The 15,113-nt window shown below is 47.5% G+C and overlaps 1 protein-coding gene across 4 annotated transcripts in view; it reads right to left on the reverse strand.

Annotated features, from left to right (window-relative positions):
* MYO5B (myosin VB) overlaps positions 1–15,113 on the reverse strand; it is a 288,112-nt gene that overhangs the window by 93,007 nt on the left and 179,992 nt on the right. For all 4 annotated transcript variants that reach the window (XM_016164861.2, XM_036230035.1, XM_036230034.1 and 1 more), the window contains exons 11-12: positions 7,769–7,850; positions 7,078–7,218 (exon numbers count right to left, since the gene is read on the reverse strand). In XM_016164861.2, coding sequence (XP_016020347.2) covers positions 7,078–7,218; positions 7,769–7,850 — 223 coding nt within the window. The remainder of the gene's footprint in view (positions 1–7,077; positions 7,219–7,768; positions 7,851–15,113) is intronic.

The raw sequence follows: 15,113 nt of genomic DNA on the forward strand, positions 1-15,113 counted from the left end.
CTTTACAACAACACAGAGTCACTGTAACCACCACTCAAATGCTCAAGGATGACGGTAACTCTTCTGATGGGAAGGAGCTCCCTCCTCTGTCATCCCTGAACGGCACGGCACACGCACATTCCTCAGTTATGGGACACAAACTGTCTTACCTTTCATGAGTTTAGACTGTACATTTGGATCAGGCAGGGTTGAAGGTGACCCTTGCACTAGCTTTTTAAAAAGAGCTTTGTTTAGTAAATCAATAAAATCTGTGCCATAAGAAAAAATGCTTACAGCTGAAAACAAATTTCTCAAATATTTTGTAAGCAGATTTTTCTCAATCTTCAATTTGGTACACCTAGTATTGAATATCCAGTGCTAAGTACCATAGAAACTTCAAGAAAAAAGAAAAAAAAAAAACCTCTCAAAGGAAGCTATCGTGTTGGGCAGAAAAAGTAAAATATATCTAATTCAGCATTTTTATATATATACTGTTTTGTACTTGTCTCCAAGCATCCTGTGTTTAGAAACCCCAGGCACGGGAGAAGGAAGGGGTCAGCCTGACCGGGCTGTCAGGTGACGATGACTGAGGACAGGAAGGCAATGGACTCAGGACTGGCAGAACGCGGCAGACAGACCAAGAAGAGGAGGACTGTGTGAGAAGCCCCGCCCACGTCAACGCTTTCATTTGCTGGTGTCAAAATCATCTCGTCTTCACAATAAAATCGGACTTCTGTTCGAAGAACCCACAATCCTACATAGTCACTCATTCAGACTGGCATAAACCAATGAGGAAGGTCATGTGTATACACATTTCATGATGAGGGGTCAGTCTCTCCTCTCACCCTCCCCCCATCCTCAACGAAAAATAAGGGCCAGTAAGACCTGGCAATTGAGATTCCCAGCCGATACTAACAGCGAATGCCCACAGTGCTTACTACTTGCTAGGCAGTTTTCTATACATTTTAGATGTATCTATTTATTTAATCCTCATGCTATTCCTATGAGCTAGGCACTACGTTTATCCATATTTGACAATGCTGAGACAGAGAGGTTAGGCAACTTGCCCAAGGGCACAGAGCTGGGAACCAGCGGAGCTGTGGCTCAAATCAGGACAAGCTCCTCTGGAGCACGAGCTCCTCGCTCCTATGCTCTCCTGCCTGACGACAGTTCTAAGGGCAGTCAGGAAGGCAGCGTCAGGTGGAAAGTACTTATGCCTAAAAATCTTTCCATGAAAGTAGATTTAAAACAGGCACTGGATAAGAAAAGCAAACCTTGTAATTTGTTAAAATCTAGATCATGGCTCTCAGTACCTCTGGAAGACGCAGTGAATCAAATCCTTTAAAAAAGAATATATAAGTGGCTTCATAGAAGCATCTATACTCTTCTCTCGAGTCATGTGAAGAGGGCACTGGGCCGGGAGCCTGGATCCCAGCTCTGTCCTAGTCTGGGCAGGGCTGTCCCTCAGAGGCCTTATCCCTCTGACCTGCTGTGTCGGCCACTGGTCACATCAAAAACCAAAGGTTCCATCTTTAAGAAACGTCCAGAATAGGCAAATCTATAGAGACAGGAAGTAGATTACTGGCTGCCTGGGCTATGTGTGTGTGTGTGTGTTGGGGGTGGGGGGGGGACGGGGAGTGACTGCTCATGGGGCTGAAAATGCTCTGAAATTGACTATCGTGGTATGGCGGCCACACAATGCTGAGCATACTAAAAATCACTGCCTTGTATTTTAAACAGGTGAATTGTACGGTCTGTTAATTACACCTCATAAAGCTGTTAAAAATACATTAAACCTGATTTTACTCTTTGCTATTAAAATAAAATAGAAAAAAATAGTGGGGGCAGAGGAGTTAAAGTCCCTGGGCTCACCGAGCCCCTCTTCCTGAACAGCCCGGGGCCCAGGACAACTTTTCACCAGCTTTTCTTCGCATCCCTGGGCAGAAACCGTGCTCTCACAGCCAGGCTGCCGTCAGCGGCCCGGGCCATCGCCGGCCTGACAAGAGATGACTGGTGAGGACCTCGGAACCAGTTAATCCTTCTCTGCTTCCTGTCCCCGTCTTCCTGGGGCACGGCCGCCAACAACTGCCTCCCTAGCCACTCACTCGTGACCTCGTTCCATCCCACACCGCTGTGGGCCCCCAATGCCGCCACCATTGCTGACCTCTCAAGTGACCAGGCCGCCATGAGCACCTTGGGACCCTTCCTGCCGTCACGGAAGCCTGGCTGGGCCCCCAGGTCCTAACAGCTCTCCGGGTGGCAACGGTTCCTTCCTCCCCACCGGGCAGCCATCCCCAGTGCCAGTTCTGGGCCTTTACTTTTCCATCTTCACGAAACACCCCTCTGTGTTCTCAGCGAAACAATTCTAGACCAATCCAGGTACCCATCTGTCCCCTCCCATACCTGGGTGGCTGGCTAACACCACACCTCAACTCCTCCTCCCTTAATCAAGTCCTTCTGAAAACTGAATATAATTTAGTATTCCTGCCAAAACATAATCAAGTTCCACTGTGAGCATCACCTCTGTGGATTCAGACACTGCACCCCAATCTAAGCTAGGAGTTGGCCTTGGCAATACCTATATCTCAATTTATGGTTTCTGACCTCAGCAAACAAATCAATGCGCTCTGCTATTTCTCTTCCCTGTTCAAGGACGGCCACTCCCCTCTTCCTCCATTCTCCTCAAGCTTCTAACCCTGCCTGCCACCGCTAAGCAGACACCTCATTTCCTCCCTTGTAAGGAAATAGAGGTTGTCAGGAAACCTCAAATTCCTGTTCTACGTCCAGAAGCGCATCTGCATCCAGTGGCTGCCCCTCCGAGCCTCCTCCCGAGACGGGACGAGGTGCTTCTCCTCCCAGCCAGCGCCCCATCTGCTCACCCCTTGCTTCCTGGGGGCCAGGATCCGCCCCTCCTCCCTCTCTACCTGAATCCTCAGATGATCACTCCCCCACCTTTCCTCTCTTCCACCTTCCCCTTTTCACAGCCGAGCCTCCACAGGAAACTGAAACTTGCCACCTCCACTGCCTCACCTCCTAGTCTCTCCTCAGGTACCTGAAGTTAGGCTTCCACTCAGACAACTCCCTAGAAACTGCTCTAAGCAACGACTCTCCGTGAAATGCAGGGGCCTGCAGGCCCTCAGCGCTGAGCTCCTTCCTGAGCCCCTCTCCCCTCTCTTCAAGCCTTGTTCTTCTTCCACCCAGGTGATGGAAATGCAGTCCCGGCTCTCTCTCCAACTTCGCTTTCACGGTTGCGAGAGAGATCTGTCGGAAAATGACTTGCACCTGACCACATCACTCCCCTGCTTCTCTCTCTCCAGTCCCCAAAGCCTTCAGATTCAAGTCCAAACGCCAGATCCTCCTGGCCCCAGACGGTTACTGCTCCCCACCCTCACCTGCCACCACCGTGGGCTCCGGACAAATCAGACCATGCCGGGTTTTGCATAAGTGCCATTCCCCTTGCCCAGGACACCCCTTCATTCATGACTTCTCTGCTCAAACAGCCTTTTGGGGGATACCCGTTTTTCCTCAGCCATCTCCTCCTGGTTCCATTTCCCTAACATCACAGGTGATGATTCCGGTGCTTGCCTGGCCTCCAGGGAGGAGTGTCAAAGGGCAGCAGGTCAGTCACTTATGCAAGAACACGGGGTGAGTTGAATGAAGAGATGCGGGATGAAGCCACTTTGCCTCCCCCCATCACAGATCTCTAACCTGCTCATAAACACGCTAGACAAGGAGACCCTTGGGGCTGCTTCTTAACAAACCATGAACCCTTGCTCTTAATACAGAGTAAGCTCCCCTGAGACAGGCTGGGCCCAGGTAAGGACACAGAAGGGCATTCGCTTCTCCACTGTTGCAAGCCTTTCACTCTATTGCAGCAAGAACGGGATCTCAATTAGGAAGGTCCACTCAGTCGGCAATCAGGGTCGGGGTTCCATGAGACGAAAGAATACCAGTCACTCAGGGCGCAGCTTGCCTCCCCGCACCCCGCCCCATGGCAGCCTGCCTTTGTGGGCCCCTAACACCTTCTCTCTGACCTGAGAGGTGCTGAGGTATCATTTTCAGAAAACTCCTGCTAAAATGCACATTTGTCACTTATGAGGAACGTGTACTAGAGAGCTCTAGGGCAGGGGCTTTAAGATGGCCTGGAAGTTAGCTCTCCCTACAAGCGAACGGCCTTTTGCCCACCCCCTTGCTTACCGAGGAGCAGCTGCAGTTTGTGCTTTGGTTTGGGTCTGACTATAAATCCATGACTACAAAGTAGCTTTTCCACCTGAAGGAATCCACAGCACTTTAATATTCTGGTCCCTATGCTTCGTCTGCAGCTTCCAGCACCAGTCACAGGCTCTGGGGACAGCTACCCTGTGTGCTGCCCCTTTAAATCCATGGCCACTCCATCCCTATGTTTCTAATTTAAATCCTGGCTCACTGGCCCTGCCTGCCACTGGGTGTCAAATCCAGGAAAAGTGATTTTCCCAATGGCTGCTTTTATACCAACAGTTTAATCCTTCATTTGGCTTTATGTCCTGTCACATAAGGAACACAGAACCCAATTCTTCACAGTGCAATCTCATTATTCTTTCTCATCCTGCAGAGTGTATCTGAGCGACAGAGGAGGAAAGGAACGTGTCTGAGGCAGCTCCATGGTCAGCAGGACCAGTTCTGAGGTCTGCCAAGGGGCCCACGCGAGACCGAGCCCACAGGAATTCTTAGCCTGCCCTGGTCCAGGGCCACGGCCACTGCCAAAGGGTACAGCAGGCGGCCCTATTTTTTAAAGTCGGATTTACTGTCATATAATTTCCATACAGTAAAATACAGTTCCATGAGTTTTGACAAATGTACTAACACCTGTTGGTTTGCAATCCACCTGTACTAGAAGCTGCATCAGCTTACACTGAATCCTTTAAACTCCCAGAGCAATTAAATCCAGTAGAAAAAGATTTCCGCATAGAGATTTTGTATTATTCCTTAATTTGATGTTCCTCTTGCCTCCCTTGCTCCACCCACAACCCTGGCCGCCAGTGAGTTTTAAAATGTCTCATTCACAACACTACCTCACATCTCAATGCTTGAGCCCCCACCAGCTCAATTAGGAGGTAATCTAGGGCTTCCTCAGACCCGCCCTTCTCAGGGGCCTTTGGGAGGGAGACATATGATCTAACAGAGAACCAGGCAGCTGCTTCAGTCTGAGTTGGCACCCCTGTCCTGGATTGTTCAGCTGTCATCCTGCTGCCCTTGGGCTGTGGCCCATGCCTCTCCCAGCCTTCTCTGGGACCCTGGCAGGGTCCCACCCCCCACTCATCAGGCCAAGCTCCACGGAGCACCACCCCAGCCCACCCCCACCGCTGCTGGGCAGGGAGATCCCTCCTCCTCTCCTGAGGATTTCCCCCTCAAGATCGGACAAACAGTAGGTGAATAAAACATTCGGGTGTCTGACGAATTGCAGCGGCAGGAGTTTAAATTGCATATGGTCTTAAACCGAAATCACTCTATTTTACAAATCTGACCCACACAGAAGGCTCCACAGAGCATAAGGCAGAGATCATCCACATGGACGCAGTTGGATTTTTCTTTCCCTTGGCTTCTTAAAAGGAAAATATATTCCACCAGGGATGCCCCAGGCAGTGTGCACTCAGTAGGAAGAGTGAGAACATGAGGGTCTGCGGACCCCAACCGCACAGTCTACTATCCAAGGCTGCACGGTCTAGGCATTTCATAATTGCCGAATATCTGCATCTTGGGCCTCCCTGCGGCTGCTGCCTACTTTCCTGTTGCTTGCCAGGACCACCTGTGACCACCTGCCCCCCAGCCCTGCACTACCCTGGGCTTCCCCTGGGTGGCTCGCGTCCCACCCTCTGGACAGCAGTCTGAGGTCTCTGCTCCTCTGCACTGGGAACAGAGCTTTGACCACTCTCACTTGGCACCTCTCAGATCCTCAAACCGTAAGTCAGAACAAACCCCCAGCAGTGCTCCATTGCCTGGGCTGTGACTTTCGCCACTTGGCCGGTGCCACTTGATGCATGGGGTAATTGTCATGTCGGCTTTACTGCAACCTTGCAGGTAGAGCACACCCAGGTACACTCCTTCCACACTGAGGAACTACCCCTGCCTGGATCTGACTCGGGACAAAGTCCACAGCTCTGAGGAAACGCAAAAAATCATTAGGACGTTAAAATGTGCAGCCTGTGGACTTCGGTATGTTTTCACTCTGTCTTCTACTGGTCTAGCAACCTTTTCTTTTCTTTTTCATAGGCAATGAAATTAGGAGAACCCTTCTGGAAGAGAAATACCTCCTACTCCTAAACCATCAAGCCACACTCCCCCCATATAGGCAAGACATGGGAAACCAAAAAAAAAAAAAAAAGCGACTGGGTTCTTCCCTTTTGATACCAAAAATCGTGTGGCTTCGATCCACTTTGTTTAGTGTTCCATCACTGGAGAAGAAACTGATACGCATTCACCTCTTTATCACCAACCACCAAACAAACAAAGAGAAAATTTTGAAGCTCATCGGATCCAACCCCCACCAATTATAGAGCAGGAAACCAAAGGCCAAAGAAGTTAGGTGATAACACCCAGATTCGCCCCTCCCCACATGCCCAAGGCTCTCTGGTTCTCTCCATGTTGGCAATCCAGGACTGTTCCTGTCCAACCAGGCAGAGTCCACGAAGAGGGGGACACGGGAGCTCTGTGGATGTCACCTGCCACCAAGCCACACAGTTCTACTCCTCGCAAGCCATCTGGCACAGCGGAGATGATCCTGAGCAATTGACCCTCACGTCTGTCTAGATGTTGGTGTCATTCTCTGAGCACCGAGGGTATCTGGAGCATCAAATCCATACCGCCATCATACCACGCCAATCACACCACCCAGCCTCTGCCAGAAGAGGCCCACGTTCACCAGCGAGGCAACGGCTGGCAGCCACACTCAGCGTGTTACCGTCTAGCAAATGGAGTGGACGCTGGTGCTTCCCTCGGCTGGCTAGTCACAGAAATTCCACGTTCGAGATCTCACACGTTGCCCTGCACCACACAGCTGTCCTCTGCCCCCACCCCAACCCTAGGGTTGAACTAATTCAATGACAGCATCGTCAGTTTTACCTTACACTCCTCATCCAACAGGTCCAGAATGCCCAGCTTAGCTTCTATGAGGTCGATACAAGGTTGGTTATCATAAAAATCAATCAAGGTCCAAGGGATCTGCTCCTTCATGTACTCTTCTTGCTCCAGTTTGAAGACATGCTAGGGTAAGGAGTGAACGATCAAGGTCAGTGACTGACAGGCACGCCCTAACATTCATCTTCCCTGAGCTTCAACCACGTAAGTTCAGAGTCCTGGAGAGTCCTGGAGGCTAGTGTGCACCCACCAGAAAAGGTTTGGGTGCTGAGTTACAGCCATGACTGCACAAAAGCTCAGCTAGGTGATCCCCACTCCAATGTACACTCACCTCCAGGACATTCTAATCATCATCTGCGATGTCATATCCCAACCAATCACAAGAAGACTTATGTCTGCTTGAAACTGCTTAAATATTCCAGAAGCCCAAGTTCAGGAGCAGTGGGGGGGTCAAAGCTAAGAGCAGGACCATTTACCCTGTTAACCCAACCACCCCATTCAGACCTCTTCCTGAGCATTGGGGAGCACCTTCCTAAAGCTGGGTCACCACCAGGAAATCAAGGACAGGGCAGAGCAGAGCCCACCAGCACTGGGTGGAAGAGAAGCGGCCCGGCCATCGCTCCCAGGTAGAGAGGTCCCCCAACCCTGACGGCCCAGGCCCAGAAACCGAGCCTACCGAGTTGAACTGCTGCTGGAGCTTCTCATTTGCATAGTTGATACAAAACTGCTCAAAGCTGTTTACCTCGAACGTCTCAAACCTGTGGAATGGAAAGGAGAGGAGATAAAGTAAGAGACATTTCCTCGTAACGAAGAAGTCGCTGGGACCTCGTAAGTGCCCTCATCCTCTCTCTGCTCCTGCCCAGCTGCACCCTGAATGCCAGCATGGAAGTCCCAGTTTCTGCTCTTGTGCCCAGAGACCACTGTTGCAGGTATCAGCATGACGACAGAGAGCCCTGTTAAATTAGCAGAGTAAGAATGCATATCCATTTTCATAATTAGAGAAAGGACTAACAGTAGGAAAGTTTAGAAAAAGCAGATGTAAGAAAGAAAAAGTTACCCACTCGTTTCACCACCAGTTACGTTTTGGTAGGGTTCCTTTCATTAATATTACATTTTTGAACAAATTAGAGTTATGTGTAAAATTAGACCTATTTTTATCATGTAGCTTTCCATTGCAAACATTTCTCCATGCCATTGTTCTTCAAAAGCAGCACTTTTAATGTCTACCTCATCAATCGTTGTATGGACTGACCTGAGGATTGCACAAGGTGCCCAGGTGAGGGGACAAGTGGGGTTGAAATTTAGCAGGTACCCCCTTCACAAGCTTGGGAGAGGCTGTTCCAATCAGATGGGGTGCCTTTTTCCAATTCAATCAAAGGCTCCTCATGGGCTGGCAGTGCCCCCCACACAGATCAATCATAATTTAACCAATACCCTATCACAGAACATTTTGGTTCCTTTTCCCGTTTTAAGATGCTATCAATGCTGTGACAAATATTGTACATATATCTTTGAATTCATGATTCCGTCCACAGAATGTTATCCTAGAAGGAGAATCACTACCTAAGAGTATGGTTTCTTAAAGGGTTGAAGCAAATAACTTCCAGAAAGGTGGAACCAATTTGTTATCACCCCATTCCCACCACAGCATCCCAATGTATGAAATGTCTTGTTCTCCCAATACTAGCTGAGAGTGTTTTTTTTGTTTGTTTTGTTTATTAAGAGTTTACATACAGGAAGATCCAATGAATTTAAGGGTATATTTCAATGAGTTTTGACAAATATTCCAGCCCAACTCAGCTATAGAACGTTTTCTTCACTCCAGAAAGTTCCCTTGTGTTCTGGTCTTGGACCTCTCCTGGAGTAATCTTGTATCACAGCTCTTCGGTCCCTAGTGTAGAGTAACTTTTAAAAGTCTCTGGTGACTTACTACGTGAATGATAAGTTAGTCTGAATTTTAATTTCTTTGATCATCGATGAAGTTCAACATTTTTCTGTATATGGGAACTAGTCACTGGTACTTTGTGAATTATCCATGATCACTGGTGATGTGTTTGTTGGGTTTTAACTTTAAAAAAGGACTTGTAGAACTCTCTATAATATCAACGCTGACGCTTACTGCTCAGTTCAAATGTCTGCAAATGGTTCGATCACTGTGGGGATGAAGGAGACCATGGAGCCCATGGGGGGGGGGGCGGATGCTGAATAGAGAGATGAGATACGGCACTGCAGAACCAGGCAGGGTCCTGCTTGCAGGCCTTGTGTGCTACCCTGAGGGGGTTTTACCCACTGAGGGGCAATGGGGAGAGTTTGAATGATTTTAAATTAAGAAATGACAATCAGATTTACACCTTACAACTGGGTGAAGGGTGGAGAAAATTGTGATTTGGGGGAAGGTTTACAAGACTCAAGGCGAGAAACTGAGTAAGGCAATAATTACTAGAGTAATAATCCAGGCAAGATCCGATCAGAGCTTGACTTAAACTGGACAGGTTCTAAAGCCATTAAGGAAGGTAGAAATGAGAGGACTCTGAATGACCAACAAGGTGACCAGGTGAGATTCACCCGCACGACTTGGATGTGGTAGAGCTCGCCAAGCTGGGAACATTATAACAACATGAGCAGCTTCAGCTACAAAGTGTGGGGCCATCCTGTCCCCTGAGCAATGTCATCAGACCAAGACAGTGAAAAAGGGCAGAAATCTAGGAGGAAGAGGTATCTTTTTCTCATTTACACGACAGGCTGAATGAGTTGGCAGCAGCCCTGTTAATGAGTGCCTACAGAGTACCAGGCCCAAGTGATTCATGAGCTTTCATTCATTTAATGCCCACAACGACCAAGAGTCAGCTGAACAAACTAAGGTATGGGGAGAGTAAATAATCTGCCCCAGATCAAAGAGTCAGTAAGCAAAAGAGCAACTATTTGAACCCAGAGAGTTCGACTTCTGAGACTATATTCTTAATTTAGAGACGAATGAAAGTTTCATTAAGAAAAGGAGGAAAAAATGAATTGGAAGCCCTGTGGACATGAACGATCTGAAGTGGAGGTATTTGAGCATGTAGAGAATGATATCACCACCGGGGGAGCTGGGGCTGGGGGTTCAGGCTTCACCCCTCTCATTCTTCAGTTTGGACAACTGCATTTTCTGTCTTATATAAAATGACGTCAGCCTTTCCAAATAGATTGTACTCCCTCATGACCACACCCAAATAAAAACATTGGCATTGCCGATGGTGGGGGCTGGGGTTGGTGGTAGTCGAGAGGTATCAGCCTCTGCAGAGGGACCAGCAAAAATAAATGCATCAGACACCCAAAGGGGCCAGGTCAGTGCCCAGAACACATCAGACTTCTCCTCTGCACACACTTCCCCCATCAAAGAATAAAACATGGAGAGGTGAGAAGTCATTCTGAGATCAAAGGAGTCAACTGCTTGCTGAGAGCCACATTAAAGGACAGCCTTTGGTCATGCCCACGTAGGAGTTTAGGTTAATAAAACAAGACCGAAGACGCGAAGTCCCAGATGGAGCTGCAGTCCAGACCACGCAGGAGGGATGCACTGTGACTGCCAGTCGCTGTCCTGGTTTGGGGCCCTCTCAGCCATACTGTGGTCCTACAGACCTAGTTTTGTCACGTAGAACCTCATTTCCTCCCCTATCAGCCCACTGCACCTCAAGGGAGGTTGCTGAGACCAGCCAAGCCCCAGAGGAAATTTAATTAATAAAACCTAGAAGGAAGATAAAAGAGCCACCCTTGCAAGTGGCCAGATAATAGCAACTGGGTGTGTTTGCAGGGCTTGTACTGAGCTCCACAGATAAAGAATTTAAATATCTCCCACTTATCATTTTTTAAAGGTTTACATTGGTAGCACTTCACAAAGAACATTCTCATTAATTTCAGATGGCCTGAAATTAGCTCATAATTTCCCTATTTCTAAGATATTATCTGGAAACAATTCCTCTGCCATCTAAGGTAATTACTGTAATGCTGGAGGGCCAGAGATAAATGAGGGGTTTGGGTACCTTGGAAAATTTCTAAGATGACTAACCTCAGAAAGCCACAGTCAGGGAGAGAGGGCAACCTCTCTCTGCAATGGAATTATATTTGTAATAATTCTTCCCATCAACAGAGATGACTTTTTAAAATAAACACAACAAATAAATTTATAATTCACAACATTAACATGTCACAAAAAAATTTATATACCTGAGAGATTTAGATTTCCTCTGTAAAATCAATGTTGAGACTATTTAGACCAGAATCCTTGGGTAGAAGGAAGGTCAAAACATAGGATAAGACTCGATCCTAGGACATAAGGCCTGTACTTGTAGTCACACAATTCTCGCCCTTACTTCAATTTCCTCCTATCTCCAAAATGTAGTCGAAAAGTATACAATTTCCATCTCATTCTACCTCAATTTCAGGGTGTGATAAAAGCCACAGATGCCTCTACAAATAAGTCAATGTTTGTTGAAAAGTGAAACTGTAATAAAAACTCTGGAGATTAATTATTAACCTCCATGAACCCCTCACTCCAGAGCAGAGAGGCAATGAGATTCCTTGAAGTGTGGAAAACAGTCCTTCCTCCAGGATATGGTCAAAGGAACAGGACTCTCTTAGCTCAGCCTCATCTTTCTATTTTGCCATGATTACTACTGACCATTCTACCAAAAGTCACATGAGGAGATAAGGGCTATAGATATAGAAGAGGGTTTCCAGAAAATGAGTATGAAAAGTCAAAAAAAAAAATAATAATGTGGGAAATTTCCTCTAGATAATACTTTAAAAACTGGGCCTTCATGTGTTGGGCTCAGAGAAATGGGACAACCATCCTCTTAGGGTCTCGTTCCCTACTGCAGCCCATGAAATCTCACAAGAGCTCCTTGCGGGCTACTAGGGAGACATTGGAGCAGCATGAGAGGGCTGAGGAGGATGTAAAATCCCAGCAAACACCATTTCCTGCTTCCTGGAACCCAAACATCCTGTCCTCCCTCAGCATCCTCCCCACAGGTTCCTCAGGCATGAATCTGTAACCCTGCCTTGCTCCAAAAGTCCCCTAGGCCAAACATCTTCATCAAGAACAAGCTGGTCACAGCCAAAGCCCCTGCTACCTCGGCATTTTGAAGGCTCAAGTCAAGGACAAATAAACATGTGTTTGTCCCAAAATGAAGCCATTTCTTTCTTGTTGCCTCAAGGGGCAGAAAGCAATAAAGGTTTATGGTTGCAATTAATCAAGCCCATAGAGACCAGCACTGGTTAATGCAACATGAACCCCCCCCCCCCCCCCCACAAAAGCTGCCTGGCTCTCACCTATTAACTTCTGTCCCCTGCCTGATAAGAAATAGCCTGCAGGCAACTTCAGGATCCTTGGCTAAGGAAAGAGCCTTGGCTTGACTTGGTTAAATTGCTCTGGGTGTTGCCTGCTTTGCACTTTTTTGGAGCTGGGGCAGGGGAGCAAGGTGGAGGGAAGCCGTCCTGCTGCCGGCCTTTTCTACCATCTCAACTAACCACCAGTTAGAACAGCATGAGGGGAGATGTGTGTTATGCCGGCTCGCGCACCGTTGGCTTACACATGTATAGAAGCGAGTATTTACTCACTCTGACTGCGGATTCTGATAACATTTTAAACATTTATAGAAAAATCTGGAGTGGCTCATCTACACTACAGAACTCCTTTCAGTTGTCTCCAGAACAAGTCTGACTGGTGAGCCAGAAACGCCCCAGATGGCTACAATTCATCTGGGGACAGTTATCCCAGCTGAAGTAATGTGTGCCTAGGTGTGGGGTAGAGGGCAGCAATTCCAATCTTTATTTGCTAGTTTTGCATATTTTTAACCTAATGAAAGAGAGGGAGACAACTCCTGATTCCTTCCCTCTTAATGAATGGGTTTAATGTATTCAGAAACACATCCCCACCATCCTTCCCATTCTCTCCAGCTTCCGCACACCATCCTTCTGCTCACAGGTAACAAGGAAGAATAAGAAAATCAAAGACATCAAGTCATCCCAAGGGCATCTTCTATGTGTACCAAGTATTCCCATAGTAGGGCTGAGAAATGAGTGAGACTATGGTCTTCTCTCTCTTCAGTGTCTGGTTAGAGATTTGGATAGAAAACTCAAAAAAATAAAAAATAATGCTTTAATTTTCTGATGCCCTGAAGGATGGCGGGCTCCCTTGAGAGAATAACTTCCCACGGTTACATCATAAATAAAACCTAAAAATAGGAATTAGCTTGAAACTGTGGTGGTGGTTAGAGGACAAGAGAGGTTGAGTATCACGTGGCATGCCCACTTCCAGGCAACCGAGGGATGACCACATGAACGATAAAGGTTCAGTGGGTTTCTGAAAGGGGTCTGAAGTCTAAAGAGAATAAGGCAGAAAGACCTCATGATTGGGACAGGGAGAGGACAAAAAAAATAGCTCAACGGAAATCATCCCAGGTTCCCACTATTTTCTCCCAGATTAAGAAATGATGGTACCTACTTCCCAGATTCAAGTCACCTGCTTTTACGTGGTGAAGTGCTTGGCTTTAATCTCCTAGGAGTTCATTCCATGCCCTCTGACCAGAAAAGAACCAAGGCCAGTCTGAATTTACATAATGACTTCTAGGCAGGCCAGACTGTTGAAGAGCTCACACGTGCATGTTCACGGAATGTCTGAGAGCTTTCTTGGCAACAAATGGCCCAGGAGTGCAGCCAGCTTGTTAACTCTGAACGCCCCTCGTGTCTAACTTGCTGTCATGAACTCTGCTTATAGGGTGTGAACTTGGCACGGCACCGAGCATACTGGAGGAGGAAGCATGCGTGGCATTTCTCTCTCTAGGAGGAGAATGAATCACTTTTTAAATATGACTTCTTTATGACACAGTTTGAAAAAGAAAATTAGCTTCTGAGAAAGAACGAGAATTAAAAAGAGAGAAAGAGAGAGAGAAAAGAAAGCAGTATAGCATCCCTGGAAGTACAAAGAATAGGAAAATTCCCAAGAGGGCTCAAATATGGCGGGATCTATGCTGCTTGGTCCCGCGACGGGACCCTGCTCTCACTGGGAAGCTGTCAGATGTTCCCGAAGGAACCTGCGGTCACTCTGAGATGTGGAAGATGCACAGGTCAGGAGCTGGCACCAGAAACAGGAGACAGAGACCTCTGGATCCCCATCAAACCATCCATGGACATGTCTTCCTTTCAAACCACTGTCAAGCCTTCCCTGCAATCTGTTTCTCCCCTTAGGGTAGTCACAGAACCTTAGAGAAGATAAACTCGATTGTAAAAATTAAATGACAAATGGAAGCACAAAACCCCCGTTTTCATGAGCCCAGACTCAGTGGTACCAACGGCCCAACTCACAGAGGATCCTCACCAATGTAAAGCCTTTCCCTGGGGACTCCTGGGAAGGGTGGGATCTGTCCAAACTTGAGGCACGGCTGAAACAGTATGCAACTGTAACAACTGAAGCATGAGGTTTTATGTATCAGTAGCACTGAAGTCAAAATAATTTTACATGCTACTAATGAGTCTGCATGTTAATCTTCCCAAATCGAAAACAATAAAATTAGATTCTTGCCCAAGTAGATTAAAGGGTCAGATGCTGCAGCCTAAATTTCTCTGGGTCTTCTTTCAGAAGGTTACACAAAAGGTCAGCTTTTGGAGAAATTCAATTACCTGAAAATCTTCACAGCAGAGGAAAGAATAATCCAGATTACTGACGGATGGGCACAGACCATTCCATGCTCTCTCCAGAGCAACTAGAAAGGCTGAGCATAAAGCAGGCGCTCGACTGACCAGGAGCAGCAGCACCCTGCCCACCTTGCCTAAAACCCTGCCGCTCTGGGAGAGAACGCATTCTCCTGCTTCCCACACCAGGGTGCCTCTCCACTGTCTATCCCCCAGCACCTAGGTATCCTTTCACACTCTGCTTGGGTGCCTCCCATGTGCTACTCTCTCTTCTTTTAAAAGATCCAGCTCAAACCTCACCTCCCACATAAAGCTTTCCCTGACTGTGCTAACAAGCATGCCCTCTCCTGCCG

Source organism: Rousettus aegyptiacus, unplaced genomic scaffold (assembly GCF_014176215.1).
Source record: "Rousettus aegyptiacus isolate mRouAeg1 unplaced genomic scaffold, mRouAeg1.p scaffold_m13_p_12, whole genome shotgun sequence".
Taxonomy (NCBI): Eukaryota; Metazoa; Chordata; class Mammalia; order Chiroptera; family Pteropodidae; genus Rousettus; species Rousettus aegyptiacus.